We start from the raw sequence: 23,519 nt of genomic DNA, 5'->3' as shown, positions 1-23,519 counted from the left end.
CTAGGGTCACCCAACAAGTAAACGGTAGAGATGAGATTCAGACACAGGTGTTCCTGACTCCCAAGTCTAGCAGTGCTTGTAGAATCATAAGATCAATGCTCTAGGGCTGGAAGGGACCTCAGAAATCATCTGGTCTAATTCTCTTTTTTTATGGATGAGAAAACTGAGGTCAAAGGTAGGACTGGACCCAGGTCTTCTTGACTCCAAAGCCAACAATTCACTATGCCTTGCAAATTAAAAACTGCTCTGCTATTCACTGGCTTTTTCACATTTTAATGCTAACAAGTCCCGACCCTGCTTTGTAGTTTTAAGTGAATACTGGTGTGCGGGAATAAATAGCTTCAACTGTCCATAGATGAAGGCAGCCTAGGGTGATGTGACCCTAGTAGAGTGGAAAGACAATTTTGTATCTGAGCCTTGTCACTTGCTAGCTGAGCAACTTTGGTCAAAAGCATCTAGTGAAGTTCATTTATTCCTCTGCTGAATGAGAGAACTGGACAAGAGTCACTATGATTTTAGGTATAATAGGTGACTAATACATGGCTGACTTTATGGCATTGGATGGGAAGAGAAAAAGGAAGAGGGAGTGTGAGAGGTCTCTGAGAAAGTTCCAGGGCCTAAAAATACTCCCTTCCCTTTCTTAGAGTTATTAAAAAAAAATGGAGGTGGGACAGCTGATGTCTTAAACAAAATGGTGGCCAAGCTGTTCCAGTAACAGGAGATTGAATGACAGTTCCATCCCTGATCCCTGGAATTCCATTAACTCTGAAACCTGGAAATTTTTTACTGAGAGTCCCCCCGTGGCAGTGCATATTCTGCTGGAAAGGTTTATCTATCTCTCAAGCCTTTTGTGGGATCAATAGAGCTTAACTTACTAGATCTTTGTAGACCTGTTGTTATAGGTGAAACTTAGAACAATATTATTTGGTGATGGAGCCTATGACCCTGGTTCTGGGGGTATGGAGGTGGGGTTGAGGTCTCTCTCCCTTCTCAGGAAGGAAGAGAGAGATACCAGATGGAGAGGTGGGAGGTGCCACAGATATGAGATAAGCTCCCAAGCAATTTGTCCTGGATCTACACCTGACCCTGGGAGCAGGTTTTCTTTTTCTTTGCTTAGCTTTTTTTCCCCTTCAGTATGATAGATCATGAGAGATGCACTATAACCTAGTGTGGAGACAGGCAGACGTAGGTTCAAATCCTGCTTCTGATACTTACTGGCTGACTCGTTCTAAATCTACTCTCTGTGATTCTGGGAGCTTAAACGTGAACACTTGCTAACATGCCCTTGGCTAGCTAGAAGATAGATTTTGGAGTGAGGGAAGGGAAAGGACTAAGTATTTTTGTAGCATCTACTATGTGTCTAGGTGGCACAGTGGATCGAGTGCCAGGTCTAGAATCAGGAAGGTTCATCTTCCTGAGTTTAAATCTGGCCTCAGACACTTATTAGGTACGAGACCCTGGGCAAGTCACTTAATCCTGTTTGTTTTCTTATCTGCAAAGTAAACTGGAGGAGGAAATGACAAACTACTCCAGTATCTTTACCAAGAAAATCCAAATGTGGTCACAAAGAGTTGGACATGACTGAAAAACAGCAACATGTCAGACACTGTGCAAAAATATTTTTTAATAATAATGATAGCCAGTATTTGTGTAGTTCTTACTGTATGCAAAGTACTTTACAATTATTTTCTCATTTGATTCTCACAACAGCTCTGAGAGGTAAGTGCTCCTATTATCCCCAGTTTACAGTTGAGAAAAGTGAAGCGGATGGAGGTTGTGTCCAGGGTCACCCCACTAGTGAGTGTCTAAGGCTAAATTTGAACTCAGGTTTTTCATTACTCATCCAACATTCTATCTGTTGGACCTCAAATTCTTCTTAGAATTTTTGGGCCCAAAAGAATTTGTAGCAGGCTTATCAATTTAATGTCGTATTTTCTGGTTGCTTAAATTAAATAGAGGTAGGAAGATGGTTGGGGCTTGGGGTGGGATACAGGTGTATCAGTCTCTTAGTGAATAATGTCTTATTTTTACATAGAATATGCCCCAAAGGCACTGGTGGTATTCAAATTAGGAAGTTTGGAACTAGAAACTATGGGAAGGTGGTTGGGGAGAATATAGACAGGGTGAATGTGTATGTCCTAAAAGGAGAGGTATAATCTCAGTTTGGGAACAGTGCTCTGGAAGCCACTGCTTCCTTGGTGCTCTGGTTCCTTATAAACATACATTCCTATTCTTTCTTTCTCTCTCTGTCTCTCCTTTTAATCCCTCCCCTCTTATCCTCTTTCTCCCTCTTCTTTCTCTGTTCCACTGTCTTCAAACCAAGATGCACCTCTCTGATGGCCGAGCCCAGCCACTGTCTCCTGATCCAAGGTAAGATGAATGCTCAGATTTCCACACTGGGAATATTACACATTGGACACTTCAGGAGAGGGGTGGGGATAGGTCTGGGGCATCATAGATGGTTTAAATGACAGTTAATTTCATAAGAAAGTGTTTAAGAAGAAGAAACGTGTTCTGTACAGTCATGATAATAACAGCTTCTCTGCGTACAGTTCTTTGTGGTTTGTAGAGATTATTTCATTTGATCCTTAAAGCAGTATGCCCCACTATTCTCCTTGGGTAGATGACTAAAATGGGTCAGAGAGATTTAAGTGTCTTGGCTGAGGTCACATAGCTAGTAAGTTATCTGAGGCAAGATGCAAACCCACATTTTCCTGACTCTAGAAGTTAGCTAGTCACGAATCAGCAAACATTCAGTGAACACCTGTTAATGTGTTAGTTCCAGTGAGGTATACAAAAGAAGGAGAAGACATTATTTCTCCCTAGAAATAGCTTACAGTCTACCATGGGAGAAAAGACATGCATGGAAAGTTTAAAGCCTAGCACAGTAGGAAATGAAGTGTTAAAATACATATTATAGGCAAAAAGTGCCAAAGGAATTAGAGACAGGAGATTCTGCGATTAGGCTGGAGTCCTCACCAGGAAGCAGTTAGGATTGAAGTTGTTCCCTTAAGACTAGGTTGGAAAAACCTAAATGGCAGAACTCTGGGATCAATGGTGATACTTCATTTCAACCTCTGTTGGAGTTTCTGTAATTCCTACATGAATAGAATCCTTCTGTGCTGGAGGTCTTCTTTCTGTAAAATAGGGTATTATTCTTTGGGAGGTAAGGGCTAGGGATAAAATAAAGCAGTATGATTGAAGGCTAAAAAGGGGCCACAGTGTGTTTATATTTGTCACTTTCTTACCTCCCTACACAATGTATTCTCTCTGTCCTTTCCTCCTCTCCATCTGCTCTCTGGGCAGTGCTCAGCCCACAGGGGTATTTGGGGAACAGCTCGATGCTAAGAACAAATTGACATGTTCCATCTGCTTCAAGGAGTTCAAGAGTCTGCCTGCCCTGAACGGCCATATGAGGTCGCATGGGGGCATGCGAGCCTCCCCCAGCTTCAAGCAGGTAAGAAACAGAGGGAGGGATCAGAGGTGGCAAACCATGCTTTAGCACGCTCCCTCAAGGCTGATGTGAACTGCTTAATGTGCTTGCCTGCCTTTCAGATTTAGTGTTGTGTCTCTGAGAATTCAGCTTCCACCCTTGGGGTGGAGCAGCTAAAGACTCCTTCAGTCTTTGGGTATCAGATCTTAGGATTGGCAGAATTTGAGTTTGTCATTCTTTCTACTAATTGGCCTTGCAAATAGGGCTCCTAAATGAACTAGCAATGTTACTTGTATTATTGTAGTAATGGTTCAAGACCAGAGAAATAGGAGTATGAGCCACCTCATGTCCCTGTTAGTAAAACCGTTGAAGACAGAGGCTGTCTCTCCTGTTCTTATTTGTATCCTCGGTGCTTAGTACCATACGTGGCACATAGTAGGCACTTAATAAAATGTTTCTGTCTGGCACATAGTAGGTACTTAATAAAATGTTTCTCCAATTGAGTGGATGAAGTTTAAGACTAGATTCATCCGAGGCATTTAAAAAGAAGTCATCATGATACAGTAAAAACTGATTTAGTCCAGGTTCTCCAAAGCAGAATGCTGTTCACCAGCGTGTTTCTACATCTATATTACAGGCATGAGGGATGTCTGTAATGAAGACCCTGGGGTACTCCTAGGTCTGCAAGTGTTTTCTGGTTGTTTGAAAGCAAATTAGATTCTATTCAGTTCCCTGTAGGTTTTAAAGCTTGTGTAGATTTTGTCTGGCTTCTAACTAAAAGGGGATATAGTAAATAATATTGGGTGCATATGTCTGTAATGTAACATATAGTATATGTACAGTACTATGCATTCTGTGGCTCTCTAAGCAAAATATTTGATGACGGAGCACACCCCATTTCTCACCTACACCATTTAAAAGAATACTTGGCGATTTTCTTTGCCTTTCCCGGAAACTTCCGAGTAACTTCAGAGTGCTCCTTGCTTTCCTTCTCGTCACTTCTTTTTCTCCTCCCAATTCCCTGTGTGGTAGTAGAAGCAAAGATTACTCTTCTCATTTTATAGATTAGGAAACCCAGTCTCAGAGAAGTTAAGGGAAGGCCTGTAGAAGCCAACATCTTGAACTTTGAAAAGGAAAGAGAAGCATATTCCCTGGTGAGGGCCATTCTGGGACCAGGGATCAAAGGCTTTAATTGTCTGTGTAGGAGGAAGGAGAGAAGGCTCTGCAGCTCCAGCCACCTCCGCCACCCCAGCAGCAGCAGCCGCCGCCACCACCACCTCCGCCGCTGCCGCCCCAGTTGCCGCTCCCTCCTGAGGTGGAAAACCCCCTTCCTATCGTCATGCCCGTGTCTGTCCCTGTCAAGCTTCTCTCGCCTGAGCCCAGCCCACAGGTCATCACCAACAACATCACTGCTGCCAGAGACAAGCCAGTCGGCTCGATGTCGGACGACGAGATGCCCGTTCTCGTGAGGATGACCCTCTCTCCCCCGAATTCACCCAAAGTGGCTGCCCCCTGTGCACCCTCTGTGAGTTGCGGCTCTCTCTGCCACCCTGATTGCAAGGGTGAAAATATCTTTGCTTTCTTGGAGAGTGGGGGACGGCTTTCCTGAAGAAGGTGCACTGAACCTAAGACTATGGACCTGCTGTCTCCCCTTTCCTGAGCAGAAAGAAATTATCAGAGTCTTGTGCCCTTCACTTAATCTGTTATAGTCCTCAGACTTTAATAATCTACCTGGGGGAAAAAAATTCTAACTGAATAGCAACAGCTCAGGCTGATGACTGGCATAGTACCTGCAGAGCCATCTGTCTCTCAGGAGACCCACATTTTCAGTGTCTTGAACATCTCCATAAAGCAAAGATCTTTGTTTTTCTGCTTGCTGCTGTTGTGAATTTTTCTCTCTTTCTCTCCCTATCTCTCTCTCCTGTAATCCATGTGCTTGTCTGTCTGTCTGTTGGCAGCTCCACCCATGCAGCTTAGCTCCAGAGGGAAGAGGCTTCTCCCTCCCATATCTGATTTTAAAGATGCTCCAAGAACTTACCTTTATTGCATACCCTCAATCCCTCACTCCTCTTCATACATCCCGCATCTGAACAGGGTGGCTGAGGATGTCCTTAGCAGTGATTGCTAGACTGAATAAGGGTTGTGGCTGGGCAGGGGTAGTCAGTCATAAGAGAAGGCAGTGAGCAGACCCAGAAAAGTCTATAGGCACTGAGAGGCCACTGAAGTCTATAGGCACAAGAGAAATACAGACCGATGAGATCCTCAGTCAGCGTGAGTGTTCATTTAGAATAGTAGGAGATTTGTGGGTTGTCGAGGAAAGGGGAGTACAGGTTGCAGGGAGATATCTTACTATATAAAAGGAATCCCTTTCTCTCTCATGTACATGTATTAGAGGGGTTAGGGAGCGTTATGTGATCCACCTTCAGATTTAGATGGATCTGTAATCTTTGTGTCTGTCTCCATCCACTAATTCAACCAGTAGGACAGACAAGGAAGAAAAAGGTTGAATGAGATAGCATATATAAAGTGCTTTGCAAACCTTAAAGCTCTGTATAAATGCTATCTATTATTATTGATACGATGGTACTCCTTATACTCTTGCCCTACCCCCCTTTTCTTCCCTTCTTCCTCTTCCCTTCTCTCCTTTTCTCTTTCTCTCTCCCTCTTTCTCTCCCCAAGTGCTCTTTGCCTTTGGGGATTGATAGCTGTAGTTAATATTAGCTGACATTTATATAGCTCCTTGGGCAGTTAGGTGGTGCAGTGATAGAGTGCCAGGCCTGAAGTCAGGAAGACTCATCTTCCCGAGATCAGATCTGACCTCAGACATTTCCTAGCTGGGTGATCCTGGTCAAGCCATTTAACCTTTTATACCTCAGTTTCTTCATCTGTAAAATGAACTGGAGAAAGAAATGGCAAACCACTCTAGTATTTTTGCTAAAATAACCCCAGATGGGGTCAGGAAGAGTCAGACATAACTGCAAAATGACTGAACAGCAATATGTCTTTCAGGATGGCAAAAGGCTTTACCTATATTATCTCATTTGAGGAACTATATATGGTTTCTGTTATTATTTCCATTTTCCAGATGAAGAATCTTGGGCTTCGAGCAGTGTAGTGAATTTCATATGGCTAGTAAGTCTCATGTGGACTTCAAACCCAGTTCTTCCTGACACCAGGTCTGGTCCTCCCTCTGGACATCTGCATCATACGCCCTCCCTCCTTCCCTCCATCAAGATTCAGTTCTCCCCTCAAGGACTTTACATTCCAGTGGAGTTAATTGTACCAGCTTTAGTATCACAGAATATTAGCACTGGATCAAGCCTCAGAGATCAGTTGGTCCAGTCCCCCTTATTTTGTAAAGGAGGAACTTGGTGTGGCAATATGGTATGACTCAAGTTTACAAATTAAGCATGTAGCAAGGCCAGTCCTAGAATCTAGATCCTTCAGGGAGCCCCCAGTGTAATAAAGAGGCAGAGGAGTCATGAAAGGCTAAGAATGAAAAATAAAATCATGAGACAGAGTAGCCATTGAAGGCTGAAAATCTTAAGTCCTGTGGGGTGGGAGGAAGCAAAAGTATGTAAGAAGAATGAACTTAGCTAGATGGAGTTAATCAAGAAAAACTTCCTGGAGCCCGCAAGAATGATGGTACAGTTGAAATAGCACTTTAGTCAGAGCCTGGCTTCCAGTCTTGCCTGTGTGAACTTGGGATGAGTCACTTGGGCCTCAGTTTCCTTATCTGTAAAATGGATTATTTGGCTTAGGTTGTCTCAGATTCCTTCCAGGCTTATTGCTATGGTCCTGTGATTTTAGCAGAATTTAGAAGTTAAGAGAGAAGGCTTCTTGTTTGGAAAAAGGCCAGTGCTGTGTGAGAGCAAATGATTATCTGCAAGGAAATGTGATGTAGTGGAACACCTCCTGGATTGGGAGTCACAGAATCCCAGGTTCAGGTTCTGTATCTGCTCGGTGAGTGCACAGTTAGGATTAAATGGTCTCCAAAGTTCATTCCATTTCTAAATTCTATGAGGTTATATTCTGTAAAATGAAGGGATAGTACCATGTGAGGTCTTGGGCTCTTTTCAGCCCTAGATTTTAATGACTCAGTGATTATATGACCCCCCCCCCCCCCAAAAAAAAAAAACAAACAAACCCAACAACCTTTCCTACCCTGTTGTTCCATGATTCTAGGATAGGGATGACCTACTCCCTCAGCTGTGATCCTTCTGTGGGTGGAGCACCATACCTTTCCCATTTTCAATCTAGCATTCTGTACTTTTTCACTGACAAATAGGCAAGCAGCCTTCCTTGGCTGGAGTACAGAATCAGTGAGGGGCTTGGAGGAGGGAGGAAGATGAGAGGGACTATTTAAAGGGAGGTGGGGGCTATATAATATAATAAGACTGTGAGCCACAGTTTGGATGTAAGGCAAGAGGGTAACCATGGGTATATTCACATGGGATTCACCTCTTTATGTATGCACAGGCATAGAATGACTAAAAATATATGTAAGAATAAAATTCAAACTTGGAAAATTTGTTCCCTCCAGGGGTTTTCCTTCCCTTATTTTCTTCCATTCTCAGTTTCTTCCTCTTCCACTGGCTGTCACTGCTTCCCTCTATGCAGAAGCCTTGGGAGTCCCCTTAGCAGGGAGAAGTGAAGTCTGGGCAGCTCTGTCCTCAAGGTTGCTGCTGAAGCAATGAAGGAAATTGAGAGTGGAGTGTTTGGGGGCTGAGGAAGGTGGTCCCTGTACAGTGGTAATGAGTCTGCATTCTGTACTGTTGTCCTCTACGTAGCTAATTTGAGGGCACAGGCAGACACAATCATCCTGAATTTAATACTTCCTATATTCAAAATAAAGACAAGGAGATACTATTTATTATCCTAATGGTCCTGAGGTCAAAATGACCATTGAAGATTATGTAGATAAAGAATACCTGAGAGAGACCAGATGTCTCCCTCTTCCTTTGCCTCCTGGATTGCCCTATCCCAGTCTGAGATCTTAGAGGCAACAAGTTGACTCAGATAAAAGTGCTGGGCCTGGAGTCAGACCTGAGTTCAAATTTGGCCTCAGATACTCACTAGCTACTATGCCTCTAGGCAAGTCACTTACCCTCTGTTTGCCTTAATCCACTGGAGAAAGAAATGGCATACCACTCCAGTGTCCTTGCCAAGAAACCCCTCAATGGGGTCACAAAGAGACAGAAGTGACTGAAGGACCAAACAAACCTACGAGCTTATAGGAATGCAAGTGACTAGCAGAGAAGGGAGGGAGGCATTGCATCTAGGGGCAAAGAGGAAGAAATCTGGTGTTGGGCATACTCAGAGTTTCTCAGAACTGACTTTTCCAAAGAATCTCAGAGATCACGTATTTTAATGGCAGCTCAGAAAGGAGGACTTTCTCAAGCTCATATAGCTTGGAAACAGAACAGCTTGGAATTGAACCCAGATCTTCTGACTCCCAGGTCTCTCTTTCTCCTATTATCCTATGTCCAGGTTGGAGGAAAGGCAGGGATTTGGAAAAAGCTGGATGGAACAGGCAGGATACAAAAGAAGTCAGAGAGGAAGCTTGAAAGTAAAGAGAGCTGTGTTTCTCTTTCCCTTTTGTTCTATCTGACCCTGAACTGGGGAAAGAAAAGGTCATGGAGGAGGGAGGCTGAACAGTGTAAGAGAGAATGCCCTTAAAACTAATGTTCAGTGCCGCTTCTTTAACCATTCAGATTGGGGAAAGGGGCCTTGCATCTCCTCCCTAGGTCATTCCTTTGCAAGGGCTAAAGAGCAAAGATCAGAGAACAAACAGAAATGGAATAAACTCTTCAACCACTGTGTATCCAACCTGGGAGGGATCTCAGACCATATCTAGTCCAATGACTTTTTATAGAAAAGAAACTGAGTCAAGAGAAGGGAAATGACCTCACTGAAGTTATACAAGTCAGTAACAGAAGGACTTTCAAACCAGTAGTCTTTCCATTGTCTCATACTGCCTGCCCTGATTTGGTAATAAAGACCTTCAACAATGATCATGTGGGCTTTGACTCAAGAATGGCCTGGAAAGTGGACAGCTAGGTGACTCAGTGATAGAGCTCTGGCCCTTGGAGTCAGGAAGACTTGAGTTCAAATATGGCCTTAGACACTTACTGGCTGTGTGACGATGGGCAAGTCACTTAACCCCATTGCCTTTAAAAAAAAAAAAAGTAACTTGGAAAGAGATTCCCTGAGGAGGTGTGTATGCAAATGACCTAGGAGTCTCTTGTACACCTGCCCTTCCAGGCCTTCCTAATGGAATGAGTAGCCTCATGATTTTTTTTCCTGCTCTCTAAATAATGGAAAAGAGTGGATAATCACTAAACCATTTCTTTTTTCTTTGGGCATGCCATGCATTTACATAATATATATCTCTCTGTCTGTCTCTCTGCATAGCATATTCCCTTTCCTTATTATAGTTGGCTTCAGGCTGATAGAAAACAAAACTAGAACTGCCTAAAGGAAGCCTGCTTATTCATAAGAATTGTCCCCAGGTGTTTCTTCAGAGCAGAGGTTGTTATTTTGGCCTTCTTTGGACCAGTATCCCCACTACTTAGCACCGGTTTGGGCACATAGTGGGTGTTTAATAAATGCAGTCTGAATGATTGTTGAGTCATCAAGTAATGGGGGTAGCAAGGGTGTGCAGAGACCATTGTTAGATAGTCACAGCTAAGCATCTCACTTCATCCTGTGGGGTAGTAGGGAGCCCAGAAAGGTACCAAAGGAGAAAACAACTTTGGTGAGGTAGTCTCTCTCTCTCTCTCCTCCTCTCCTCCCTCTCCCCGCCTTGTCTCCCTTTTCCTTCTTCCCCCCCCCCCCACTCTCTCTCTCTCTCTCTCTCTCTCTCTCTCTCTCTCTCTCTCTCTCTCTGATTTATGTCATCTGTCTTTATTTTTCTCCTCTGGGAAGTTGATGGAGAATTCCAGGAGACTTTGCAGCTGGATTCCACTCAGCAGATGGGAATGTAGTGATAAGAACCAAAGAATCTGAATTTATAACCCTTCCCTCAACCACTGCTCCTGCCACCCCCACCCCCAACCCTTCTCTAGCTTTCTCACTCTGTCTCTTTCCTAACTTTTCGTATTTTACCCAAACCTTGTATCTCCTCTTTGGCCAAGCCAAAAGGACTTATTCTTGGGGTTCAGCTTTCTAACCCATGGGAGTGGTGAATGGGGTATTGTGGAACATGAGGGAAAGGTAGGGGAGGACAAAAAGGAGATGACATGTCCCCTTGACACCAGTGGAAACTGCATGAACTGGAGAATTCGCCCAAGTAATAAGTATTTGAAATGAACTCACCTTGCCTTTTAGGAAATTCCCAGAAAGCATCAGCCAGGCATGGCCAGAGCTGAAGAACACTTTAAGCCCACCCAGGACAAGAAGAAATATCGCCACCGTCCAGAACCACTCTTCATCCCCCCTCCCTCCTTTAACCTGAACATCTCTTACTCAGCCGCCACCTTGTATCAGAGCCAGCTGCGATCCCCCCGTATCCTTGGGGACCACCTTTTGGACCCCGCTCATGAGCTGCCTCCCTACACTCCCCCACCTATGCTGAGCCCTGTGCGGCAAGGTTCTGGTCTCTTCAGCAATGTCATCAGCACTTCCTCCCATGGCGGCCCCCACCCGCAGCTGCCGCTCACTCCCCTGACACCCACACCCAGAGTGCTTCTCTGCCGTTCCAGTAAGTCTCAGCTTTGAATTCCTTGTGATATCTGGGTCATTATCAGAGTCCTTGATACTGCTTCACTCTGTTGGTTCTAGGTGCTGTATGAATACGTGTGGCCCCACTTCTAGGGGCATATAGTCTTAAAGACATAGAGACCTGAAAAAATCATGCATTAGGATGTGACCGTAGAATGAATCCTCCAACAAGATTAATTATTGTATGCAGCAGCTGGCTAAGCACGTGCCACAGTGGTATTTAAAGTGGAACCATGAGAATCTTGTAGTCAAGAAAGCTTGAGTTCAGCCAAACTTCCTACAATTTCATGAGATACTTGACTAATACAACAGAGATGGGCTGATAGGCTCATCCTGGCAGGCAAGGGAGGATACCTTGTCTGGTGGTGGTGATTTTCTAGACTTAATTCCTTCAGTGTGGAGATACCTCCCAGTGTTCTAGCTCTCCAACTCTTCTGTAATTTGCTGATTTAGCTGCCCAGTCACTAAGAGGTTAAGTGACTTGCTCAGGGCCAACACACCTCAGCATGTATGAATAGCAAGGACTTGAGACAGTATTATTCACTCCTAGGCCTGTGAGCGACCCACTTCTTCACTTTGTCCATACATGAGGAAAATATTTAAGACTGCTGAAATAATGGAAATGCTATTTTAAGTTTCTTGGCCAAGGGGGAAGATAGACCCACCTGTTTCTTTATCCTCTTCGTTAGTGACTTCTGTCTTGTATTTCAGACAGCATTGATGGTGGCAACTCAGCAGTCACACCAGGCCTTGGGGAACAGGCATTGGACATTGAACCGTAAGCAAAACTTGTTTGTTTGTTTATTTAAAAAACCCCCGACAACAATCCCATGTGCAATAGTAGCCTTGGTCATGTGTTCTCAAAACGGAATGAAGTCATTAGCACAAAGGGAGAATTTGAGAAGTGCTGCTGTCAGGTAGGTTGTATCAGAGAAGGGTACAAGAGATATTCTGGCTTTGGTGCCAGAAGAAGGGTGGGAGCATAGGCAGGCAAGGCTGCAAGACTGGCCCTTTGGTCGGTCCATTTATCGTATACTAATATTTCAGGTCTTTAAAAAACCCATTTGTTTAAAGTAAGCATACAGTAATTTCTTCAGAATCCTTGATTATCTCACCCCAGAACCCAGATGTGCTTCTTTCTTCCTTTGTTTCCTTCCTTCCTTCCTTCCTTCCCTCTTGCTCCCTTTCCATCTCTCTTCTTTTAACCTCTGCAGATTTTGTCCAACTCCAGTGTCTCTCCCTTGGCCAGGCCAAAAGAACATGTTTAGAATCCAAAAAAAACCTAATATACCTCTCTCTCTCTCTCTCTCTCTCTCTCTCTCTCTCTCTCTCTCTCTCTCTCTCTCACTCTCTCTCTCACTCTCTCTCTCTCTCTCTTTCTCTCTCTTTCTCTCTCTCTCTCTCTCTCTCTCTCTCTCTCTCTCTCTCTCTCTCTCTCTATGTGTCTATCTATATTTTGTTCTAAAAGCATATCACAATCCTTTGCCAAGTGTATCATTTAATCCTAGATACACTAAAACCACAGCATTTCTAGTCTGGTAACACTTTTAGAAAAAGTGTTAGTTTTCTGTGACTTATTCGGGAACCCATACCAACTTCAAATAGTCCCTTTTTTACTTTTCTAAGTACTCACAGACCATCTATTTTGTGATTATGTCCAAGGATTTTCCTGGGTATTGAACTCAAGCTCTCATTGGTTTACCATTTCTGGAATTTACTTTTCTTCCAAAGACTTAGCATTTGTCTGTCTTCAGTTTTCTGGAACTACTGCTCTTCATGATTCCTTGACAGGTTTCAGCAATGACATCCCATCACTAAGTTATTTCATTTTCATTCCCCTGAGACTAGGGCCTAGAAAGTTATAATTATTTAAAACAGCTAGGGTTTGTTCTCCCTCTCTCTTTCTGTCTCTGTCTTTCTTTATCTCTCTCCCTCTCCTTCCCTCCCTCTTTGCCTCACCCCTTTTCCTCCCATGATTACCTCCTCCTTTATGTTTGGCTTCAGTTGTGTTTAAACTTTGTGTGTGTGTGTGTGTGTGTGTGTGTGTGTGTGTGTGTGTGTGTGTGTGTGTGTGTGTGTGTGTGTGTGTGTGTGTGTAGTTTTATCCTTCCCAGTTTTCAGATCATCCTCTTCAATGGAAAAAGATAGAAACAAAAATAGTTCAGTAGTTCTGCTTTTTCTCTTGTCATCAGTTAGTGTTACACCATCTGCCCCATGCAGTCCATTTAATCCTTCCTTGTTCTTTTCCTAGTGAACGTATCTTTTGAAAAAAAAATATGCCCTTAGCTTATTTCCTCTACTGCAACCCCCCAAGCTCCATTTATTCTAGGATTTGTTCTTTGGTCAATGTCTGACCTTCTTTTGCATTTATCCTTTTGCATTTATAATTTCGTGTCCATCTACCCACCCTTTTCACATATCTCTTTAAGATTTCAGCTCACTGGAGAGAGTTTCCTTCTGCACTCTCAACATATGGGCCTCTCTAGATATCTTCCCTTTTTATTCCTTATCTGGGTTACTTATGGTTGGATTGCTGAAATTTGTTTTTGAGTGCTTCCTTTTTTTGAACCATTCTAGAGATGAAATGAATATGCTTTCCTGTGCCCCCAAATTATTTTGTTGACTATCCTGAGTCCTAGGTTGATGTGGTCATTTTTTTTCTTAAGGTTCTGGGTATAATAAATAGAGTACTGAGTTTAGAGTCAGGAAGACTTGAGTTCAAATCCAGCCTCAGGTACTTAACTAGCTGTTTGACTCAAGGCAAGTAAGTCATTTAGTCTCTGACTGCCACAAAGCAGGCATGAATGAAAAGATTTAATTAAATACTTAGTGATGAAGTATCTTCCATAGTCTCCATCTGGCCAGGTGATCGCTAGTGTATTCATTCCTACAACAATGCCATTTCTGCTTCTCATACAATTCTCACCCAAATGTTCTCTGTCACACTTCTGTCATTTGCTTTGTGAATTACACATATGTGAATTCTTCTTGCCTTATAGTTATACATTTCAAAGCTTGAAGCTCAGAATGACACAGTTATCTTTCATTTTTTCAACTATCAAATGGACAAAATTAATACCTCTCTGATGATCTCCCAGGGTTATAGGAAAGCTCGTATGAGATAATGTTTGTAAAAAATACTTTCAGATATACAAATTACCATGTCAGTGTGAGGTATTATTCTTGTCTTGAAACCATGTTGTATGAGGCTTCTTGGATCATAAGTTTTAGAGTTAGAAGGGTCTTCAGACATCATCAAATTCAATTCCCCCTCATTTTCTTGATTTTCCATTTTTGTGAGGCAGAGAAAACTTGCTCAAGGCAACTCATTTAGTAAGGTTATAATAGTAAGTAGTGACTTAATATTAGTAGTAGTAAATAGCAGATCCTCTTACTCCAAGTCTGGTACTCCCACTCTGCCACTGTTCGCCTATCAGTTTTATTCAATTATTGGAACTTTATGTATAACCTGGAGAAGAGAATCCTAGGGGAAACACTATTGGTGTCTTCATGTAGTTGGAAGTATTGTCATTTGGAAGCAGGTTAGACTCATTTTGCTTTGCCCCAGAGGGCAAAATTTGTGTCAGCGACTGGAAATTATAGAGAGGTTTCAACTTAAGAAAATTTTCCTACTGATTAAATTTGTTCCAAAGTGGGTTGGCTGCCTCTTCAAGTAGTGAGTTCTCCATCACTAGAGGTTTTCAGGTGGAAACCGGATGACCAAGTCAGGTCAGTAAGCATTTTTAAGTGTTTACTCTATGGTAGGCAATGTACACTAAAATACAAGACAAAAGAAAAGCAGTCCCTATTTTCAAAGAACTTACAGTTTAAGTGGGGAGGATGAGGAGATTTGTTGTTGGTCAATCGTTTTTCAGTCACATCTGATTCTTTGGGACCCCATTTGGAGTTTTCTTGGCAAAGATACCGGAGTGATTTGCCATTTCCTTTTCCAACTCATTTTATAGATGAGAAAACTGAGGCAGACAGGATTAAGTGACTTGCTCAGGGTCACACAGCTACTAAGTGTCTAAGGCCAGATTAAACTGAGGAAGATGAGTCTTGACTCCAGGCCTGGCACTCTATCCAATGTGCCACCTTAAGTGTAGGGGGAAGCGACACATAAAAGGAGACTGAAAAGAGGGCAGGGGGAAGGTACCCACTCAGGGTTCTGGAGGAAAATCAGAGTCAGAAGTGTTGGATTGAGAGACAAGTGGAGGAGTGAGTATGGGACTATTCCATGTACTTCCTCAAAATCACTAGGGGTTCTGGGACCAGCTGATCAAAAGAATGGGTTCACCTTTTAGAGTGGGAAGGCTGCTGGGGTATGGAGAAGACTACTTCTTAACAGTGTTGTATAGGATACGACTTGCTTTAGGAATGAGCTAGACCCCATAAACCTCTGAAGTTCGTCTAGCTCTTAACTTCTGTTCCCTGTTTCTCCATATGAAATGATACTAAACCCATCTTATGTCCTCCTCCCCTACTCTGTACTTTTAAAAATGCCGGTCATAGTTTCTTTACTCTTTTCTGTTCTGTTCAATTTTAAGATGTTCCAAGTTGTTCAGAATTAGTCAGGACTCCTCTTTACTGCCTTAAGTGGAATCCTGTTGGAAACTTCTCATCTCTCCTCACTTGGAAATGCTGTTCTCTGTCACAGGGCACACAGCATTCCTGGAATTGGGGGTGGGAGAATGGTCCATACTGTAATGAAATGCCTCCTAAGTTTTTTCAGTACGAAGGACAAATGTTCTATTTCTTTAGTTTCTGACAAATTGCTCTTTGTAGGCTCATCATAACCAGACACCGTTTGCTGTTTTTCTTTTTGTCCTTAAAGACGTATCAACATTGGTGTGAGATTCCAAGCAGAGATCCCTGAACTCCAGGATGTGTCTTCCCTGAGCAAGGACACACATAAGGCCACACTGGTGTGGAAGCCCTGGCCAGAGCTGGAAAACCAAGAGTTCCAAAAGAGAGGTATTGGAATGTGGGAAAGATTGGTTAGGAAATGCTCAAGTCCCCCACTGGATACCTTTTCCTGGGACTTTCACATGTCCAAAGATGCTCAGTCAGTCTTGTTATTCCGTTTTCTGATGGGTCTCTGATGCCTCTTCTTCTTTCTTACAGTGGAGAATCTGCTGAATTTGTGTTGTTCAAGTGCATTGCCGGGGGGAGGAACAAATTCTGAATTTGCCTTGCACTCTCTCTTTGAGGCCAAAGGTGATATTATGGTAAGTACTGGAAGCTTCATTGCCAGGGGGCAAAAAATTTTCTGAACTTAACAGAGCTAGTTGAAACACACACATACACACACACACACACACACACACACACACACACACACACACACACACACACACACACACTCTCTCATGCACACACATCTGTTTGAGTGATTGGCATTTCTGCTTCCATAAATGACAATGAATGCTAAAGAGTGTGTTCATCCTTGGTTGCCAAAGAAGACCATGCCATCAGAGAAATAATGAGATGACTTGCACTTGACTTTGTTTTGAGTAAGGGAGGGCTGTGCAGGTCACCAGCCTCACTTGTCCTCCAGAGCCATCTGAATCCAGTGACCAGATATTCATCAGGATGACTGGAGATGACCCAGGATGAGGCAGTTGAGGTTAAGTGACTTGCCCAAGGTCACACAGCTAGGGAGTGTCAAGTGTCTGAGGTAAGATTTGAACTCAGGTCCTCCTGACTCCTGCACTGGTGCTCTATCCACCTAGCTGCCCCATGCTAAAGAGTAGAAAGAGGATGAATGAATTGTGCTTCTGTTTACACTATGGATTCCCAAGGTTAATTGTCAACACTTGTCCCTTGGGAAATGAGTGTGTGTGCATTTTATGGCTTGAATTTCACCTTAGGGATCCAGGGTACCGCTAATAAAAGCTGAAGGACTTACTTAAATAATTAGTCCCCCCAAAATTTGTGCATATATAGAGCCAGACAGTCTGTGACTTGGCTAAGACTTCAGCCAAAGTTTGATCTTCATTCAAATGCCTGTAACTCTGTAGTTAAATATTTGACATTTATTTTGATGGTGTGTTTCCCTCCCTTTGCCCTGGTACCCCCTTGGATACCACCAAAATCATTCCCTAATACCCCCTTGTCAAATAGGGGAGATATTTTTAACCCACTGAACAATAGATTGAATTAAGAGTTGAACACTTGGGCCACTAACTCGGTCAAGTCACTGAATGTCTTTGAGCCTCAGATTTCCCTCGGTGTACCATTCATATTGTATGTGCGGCAGAGGTGGGCAGATTAAGTAGTCTTAAATTCATTTCTGGCCCTCAGTTCTACGAATATGAAAATGAGTGTCATACAATCCCAGTGGACTCGTGATGGAAAATGCTGTTCATTTCCAGAGAAAGAACTGATGAACTCTGAGTGCAGAATGAAACATATTGTTTTTCATTTTTTTCTTGTTTGTGTGTGTGTGTGTATTTGCCTTTGCAACATGACTAATATGGAAATGTTTTGCATGATCCACATGAATGATTGATATATTGCTTGCCTTCTCAAGGAGTGGGGGAAGAATGGGAGGTAGGGAGAGAATTTGGAGCTCAAAATTTTAAAAAACAAATGATAAAATTTTTAAAAATGTAATTGGGAAAATAAATAAAAATACGTTAAAAAAAGGAAATGAGGGTCATAATGATCAGTCCTGAGCTACCTCATGATACAGTGACTTTATCTGTGTGGCCACTCGTTTTAGCAATGCAGATCATACACTATCCTCAGGAGTCAAGTTAATGGTCCCCAAATAGTTCTCATTCAGTAGAGTGGGGTAGCCTCTTCAGACTTAACTAGGCTTATTCTTGGAGTACAAACAGGGTTTGGCACTGGTATGAACTCTTAAGCATTTCTAGCTTGGCAAGCCCAGATGGAGATGCCCGTAATCTTTGTGGTAATTTGTCAGAGGGTTCAGAACCCAGTGTCTGCCTGAAGGGTTACTTGGAGCCATAGTGGGGAGAGTGACACTGTTTCTGTGCTTTTTTATTTGTTGGTAGTAGGAGGTTGAAGGGGTAGAGTATAGGCTTATGATTTCATCAGCGTTAGGAGCTGCTTTACCCACTACCTCCACTGACTTGAAAAGAAATCTCCCTGCTCCAAAGCCAATTCTACTCCATATCACTCTGAGTGTCGCTTAGCACTATGTATACGTTCTTTAATTTTCAACCAGTGGCAGCATTAACATTATTGTTATTTCAAATAAAGATTGCTGAGGATAAATGAGGTTATAGATTTAAAAAGCTTTGAACTGGGAATCTTACAAGGAAGGTATGCTCTGTCCCCAACATTACCAGTACTGTCAGTTATAATCTGTTGTATAAAATATAGGCTAGGAGGGGGGACTGCACCTGTGAATTCATTAATGGGGAACTCCCTTTAGCAATGCAGGGTGTCATCTCCTTTATATTGATTGATAACTATTCTGTAACTTAGATAAGCCTTAGAGAGTTGCCCATAGTACTGAGAGCTAAGGTTAATTGCCCGTAGTCACATAGCCAGTATATGTCAGAGGTGTGAGATATATGATAGTTATATTAAAAAAATTTTCCTGTTATCAAAAGCATTTTCTCCTTCTTCTCCCTCCACCTCCACCTCATTACAAAAAAGGAAGAAAAAAAGAAAATTAAAAAAAAAATTAACCCTTTTAACAGTCAAGCAAAACAAATTCTTACATTGGCCATATCCAAAATGTATCTCTCATTTTGCATCTTGAGTCTGTCGCTGTTCTGTGTGAGGTGGGTAGCACATGTCATCCTTATTCTCCTGAAATAATGTTTGGCCATTTCCTTGGTTAGAATTCTCAAGTATTTATGCTGCTGTTATTGTATAAAATGTTCTGGCATTACCCACTTCTCTCTGCAGTATGATAGGTATATTAAAGTACTCAATCGATCTCTTCTTTCCTTGGAGCATTTTGAAATTTCACCATGCTCTTGTTTGCAAGATGCTGCTCCCTACTCTGCCTGGCTCCCCAGCCCATTTGGCAGAACCATTATTGTCCCTGCTTTTCCCTGTAGTGAAGAACCATCTCAGGATGGTCTTGGATTCTGATGTGGGTGGCATAAGGAAAGGAAACCTCATCCTTCATCTTCTATCTCCTTCCTTTTCCCCACCTTCCTGAGGTTTCCTTGGGATGAGCTTGCTTTTTCTCCTTTGGGTGTAAGACGCTCCACTTGGCCCAGGGTACAAGTGATTAATGCTGCTTCCTTTCTTTCCCATGGGTCTGTAGGCTGCTTTGGAAATGCTCCTGCTGAAGAAACCCATGCGATTTAAATGTCATCCTTTAGCAAATTACCACTATGCTGGTAAGTTCCCAGTTTTCCCCATCCCCTCTCATTGTTTTTTGAGGGAATAAGGGAGGGGGGAGTTTTCTTTTTTTTTAAACTGATGTTGATAATGTTGTCTTCCATTTGATTGTTCCATAATTATTATTTATTTTATTTTTTTTTAATTTATTTATTTTAAGGCCTTCCAAGCACCTAGCAAATGGGTGCTATAGCAAATAGGATGATTTTATCTGCTCAGTTGGTGACAGTATACTCCTGAACTCGGCGATGATGTGACCGTCAGCTTGTTTTCGGTGTTGCTATTTAGTCGTGTCAAACTCTTTGTGACCCCATTGGGGGGTTTTCTTGGCGGAGATATTGGAGTGGTTGGCCTCTGGCTTATTTTACAGATGAGGCAACTGAGGCAAACAGGGTTGAATGATTTGCCCAGGGTTACATAGGTAGTAAGTGTCTGTGGCCAGATGTGAACTCAGATCTTCCTGACTCCAATCCTGGCACTGTATTCACTGCACCACTTAGCTGCCTTGTCATGTTGTTAAAGGGATGCTATTAAGTTAATGTGAAAAGAAGGTGGGTACCTTGTGTTTAGGGTATATGGTGTCCATTAGTTGTCAGTTGGGAAGTCAGAGATTATGTGGGTGGTTTCTCATTTTACTTTTCATGATAGGCCTGTGGTAAAGCATATTAGAAAGAGCTTTGCAAACCTTAAAGTGCTAGATATGCTAGATACATTGATGATGATGATGACGATGACAGTGACGACATCGATGATGATGATGACAGCAGCCTGATAAGTGCGGCATCAGGGCAGCTACAGGGCACAGAGGATAGAGTGCTGGGTCTGGAGTCAGAAAGACTCATCTTTGTGAGTTCAAATCTGGCCTCAGGCACTTACTAGCTATGTGACCCTGGGCGCATCCCTTAACCCTGTTTGCCTCAGGTTCCTCATTTGTAAAATGATCCGGAGAAAGAAATGGCAAACCGCTCCAGTATCTTTGCCAAGAAAGACGCCAAATGGGGTCACAAAGAGTTGGACGTGACTGAGCAGCAAGAGATTGGCATCATGGTGTCACGGGTAGAGTCTGGTTATAGATAATCTCTCTAATATCGCACACTCATTTAGGACAAGATCTTTATGTCTGCAGCACCTAGGATAGCATACAGTATTAGTAGAGAACTAGTCTTGGAGTCAGGAAGACCTTAGTTCAAGTCTGTCCTCTGACACACTGCCTGGGTAAGTCACTGAAGATCTCAGTGTCCCTGATAATGCCCTAAAACTGTGAGTTGCAGATGCATTGCCAGTTGTGTGTGGGGGGGTGCGGTGGGGGGGGAGATGTTCTTATTGGGAGTTCCCTATCTCTGTCAAATCACACGGCCAGGTAAAATAAAAGAGACATGAGATTCCACTATCATCTTCAACTCTTCTGTCTCCTGGCTAACTGATAATAACGATGTTGTTAACAGTATCCCTACTTTTTTGTTTTTAGGGGGAATGAGGAACTTTTGAAGTTAAATAAAGTTAGAATCAGGAAAGAGATAAGCTAGGTGGCATAGTGGATAGAGTACAGGTCTTAGAGTCAGGAAGAGCACAGTTCAAATCCAGACTCAGATACTTACTAGCTGTGACCTCTAGGCAATTCACTTAATCTGTTTGCCTCAGTTTTTTCAACTGTCAAATGGGGATAATAGTAGCACCTGCTGTCCAAGGTTGTTATGAGGATCAAATGAGATAATCCTTGTAAAGCGCTTAGCATAGTGCCTGATACATAGATCGTATAAATGTTATTTTATTATTGTGGTTATTACCATCTCCTGGGGTGTTGTGGGGATCAAATAAGATAATTCTTGTAAAGCTCTTAGCACAGTGCCTGATGCATGGTGTAGGCATTTAATAAATGCTTATTCCTTTCCCTTCCTTACCTTCTCCAAGGTTAAAATATTAATTGCCTACTCAGGCCAGTTAGATTCCTGTGACTCCCCAGGCTTTCCCTAGTGAACTCTACAGTAATTTAAAGTGATTTTTTTTTAAAAAAAAAAAGAGGCATAGAAAAACCAGATACTTGACTGGTTATGAGAATGGGTGGGCCATCGGGTTACTATATCAGTATATGTTCCTCAGACAGGTATTTCTGGTGAACATTGTATTGGGCTCAGGGGAGTCAAGAGTGGACCACATGGTGTTTGGGACATTTCCTAGCCACACACTGTTCACTGCCACAACCTCCCCACCTCCCACCCCATTGTTTCCACACCTGTCTTCTAACAGTGCTGTTGTGTGCCTGTGTGTCACAGAATATCAAAATCTTGGAAACATCACAGATTGTAGGTGGTGTGAGACAGACGAAGCATATCAATTTTATTCATCAAACAAAATGGAGAAAATAAAATGTAGCTAAAGTAATTTTTTTTAAGCAACAGCCAAACTTTACTGAAAAAAAAATGCAATTTCAAAAAAGAGACAAAATAGCACATTTTTTTTCTGGAAACATCAGGATGGACCTGGACACACACTCAGCATACAAACCTATGGACCATCCCTGTGGTGTGGAGAAGTCCCAGTGATGAATTTCCTTCTATTAGGACAAATCAGCACCTGTCCTGCATCCGATAGGTTAATTGACTTGTCCTGCCTGTGTATAGGTTAATTGACTTGTCCTGCCTCTATATGTCAGGTGGGAGACCTGAATCTGGGTCTTCTTCACTCTCAGCCTCTCTCTGTATCCAGTACACCATGTAGCCTCTTAGACGATAACAATAGATGACATTTTAATGGTCCTTTATGGTAGGCAAAGTGTTTTACATGTGTTCCCTGCTGCCTCTTTAATTTGCTTTTTAGGTGAGTAATTACAGTAATATTCACCTACTAATCACTTCCAGAAAGCATGGGACTGGGTGAGGGCCAAGCAGCCAGATTTGTGGTGATGATGGAAGGAGCAGGGACAGGATGAGGAAGAGACCATTTAATTTTGACTCAGAGACCATATAAAAGTGGCTTAACTGCTGAAAGATGATCTTTTCATATATTGTGGCCATCCAAATATTTTCCTTCCCGATGTCTGCCTGGAATGGATAGAGGGTTGCGTTATGGCTCCGGATGAAGCTATAGAAATGATTTAGCTCTTCTACGATTCCCTGACTTTACTCATTCAGTGTTTAGTTTTGTCTTTAGCAGCAATGACATGTGTTCAGTGTCTCAAAGTGTATCTGAGTGCTCATTTTCAAGCTCTGCCTAGAGTTTGTGTGGGATGTGGGGTTCTTGCCACTTGTCCCTCTCCTAAAACAAGGGCATTTGGACTTGGGATCATGGGAGTAGTGATATCACTGCTGCCAAATTATATTTGTTGGTTGCTGGGACTTGGGACTGTCTTCATACATGCAGAATTTGGGAGATGATCTTCCTTCTCTCTTTGCCGTTCATTGCTCTCATCTGTTTGGAATCTTTTCCCACCTGGGATTTCCAAGGAAAGAGGGAGTGAAGGGATAGAGGGCTGAGGGAGAAATAGGGAGCAGTAAAGGGCTAAATCCTAAGTAAGGTACAAGTCTCCCCAAAGGGAGTTCTTTTGCCAATCCCAACTAGTCCTCATCTGATGTTAGCATCATGTCACTAAGAGAAACCCTGAAGCCCCCTCCAGGAGCCTAAGGCATGTCTTGTCTCAGACTGTCAGCACATTGGCTAAGATAAGATACATCTTCTGAGAGTAAGACTGAAGAAGGCTGGTCTCAATTCAGGAAAAGATAGGAGAAAGTGGGGAGAATCTTTTCTCTTACTTCTCCTTAGTTCTGATAGAGGCAGCTAATGGTATGGTGACTGGACCTGGAATCAGAATGACCTGAGTTAAAAAATTCATCCTCAGACATTTACTAGCTATGTGACTTTGGACACATCACCTGTCCTCCATCTGCTTCAGTTTCCTCATCTGTAAAATACTGTTAGCATCTTCTTTCCAGGATTGTTGTTAGGTAAAATATTTGTACGGTATTTTTGCAGATCTTAAAATAAATGCTGTTGTTGGTATTCACCAGCAAAAGATGAAAAATAGGCAGCATAAGTATGT

At 42.6% G+C, this 23,519-nt stretch overlaps 1 protein-coding gene across 19 annotated transcripts in view; it reads left to right on the top strand.

Annotated features, from left to right (window-relative positions):
* The window catches only part of TRERF1 (transcriptional regulating factor 1), a 334,655-nt gene that overhangs the window by 270,615 nt on the left and 40,521 nt on the right, over positions 1 to 23,519 (top strand). For 15 of the 19 annotated variants that reach the window (XM_072642154.1, XM_072642161.1, XM_072642162.1 and 12 more), the window contains 8 exons: positions 2,324 to 2,370; positions 3,307 to 3,457; positions 4,638 to 4,958; positions 10,763 to 11,135; positions 11,867 to 11,933; positions 15,990 to 16,129; positions 16,280 to 16,383; positions 19,407 to 19,482. In XM_072642154.1, the coding sequence (XP_072498255.1) occupies positions 2,324 to 2,370; positions 3,307 to 3,457; positions 4,638 to 4,958; positions 10,763 to 11,135; positions 11,867 to 11,933; positions 15,990 to 16,129; positions 16,280 to 16,383; positions 19,407 to 19,482 (1,279 nt within the window). The remainder of the gene's footprint in view (positions 1 to 2,323; positions 2,371 to 3,306; positions 3,458 to 4,637; positions 4,959 to 10,762; positions 11,136 to 11,866; positions 11,934 to 15,989; positions 16,130 to 16,279; positions 16,384 to 19,406; positions 19,483 to 23,519) is intronic. The other 4 variants (XM_072642169.1, XM_072642168.1, XM_072642171.1 and 1 more) reach the window with 2 other exon arrangements.

Source organism: Notamacropus eugenii, chromosome 2, assembly GCF_028372415.1.
Source record: "Notamacropus eugenii isolate mMacEug1 chromosome 2, mMacEug1.pri_v2, whole genome shotgun sequence".
NCBI classification, from domain to species: Eukaryota; Metazoa; Chordata; class Mammalia; order Diprotodontia; family Macropodidae; genus Notamacropus; species Notamacropus eugenii.
This window is presented reverse-complemented; position numbering and strand designations above follow the sequence as displayed.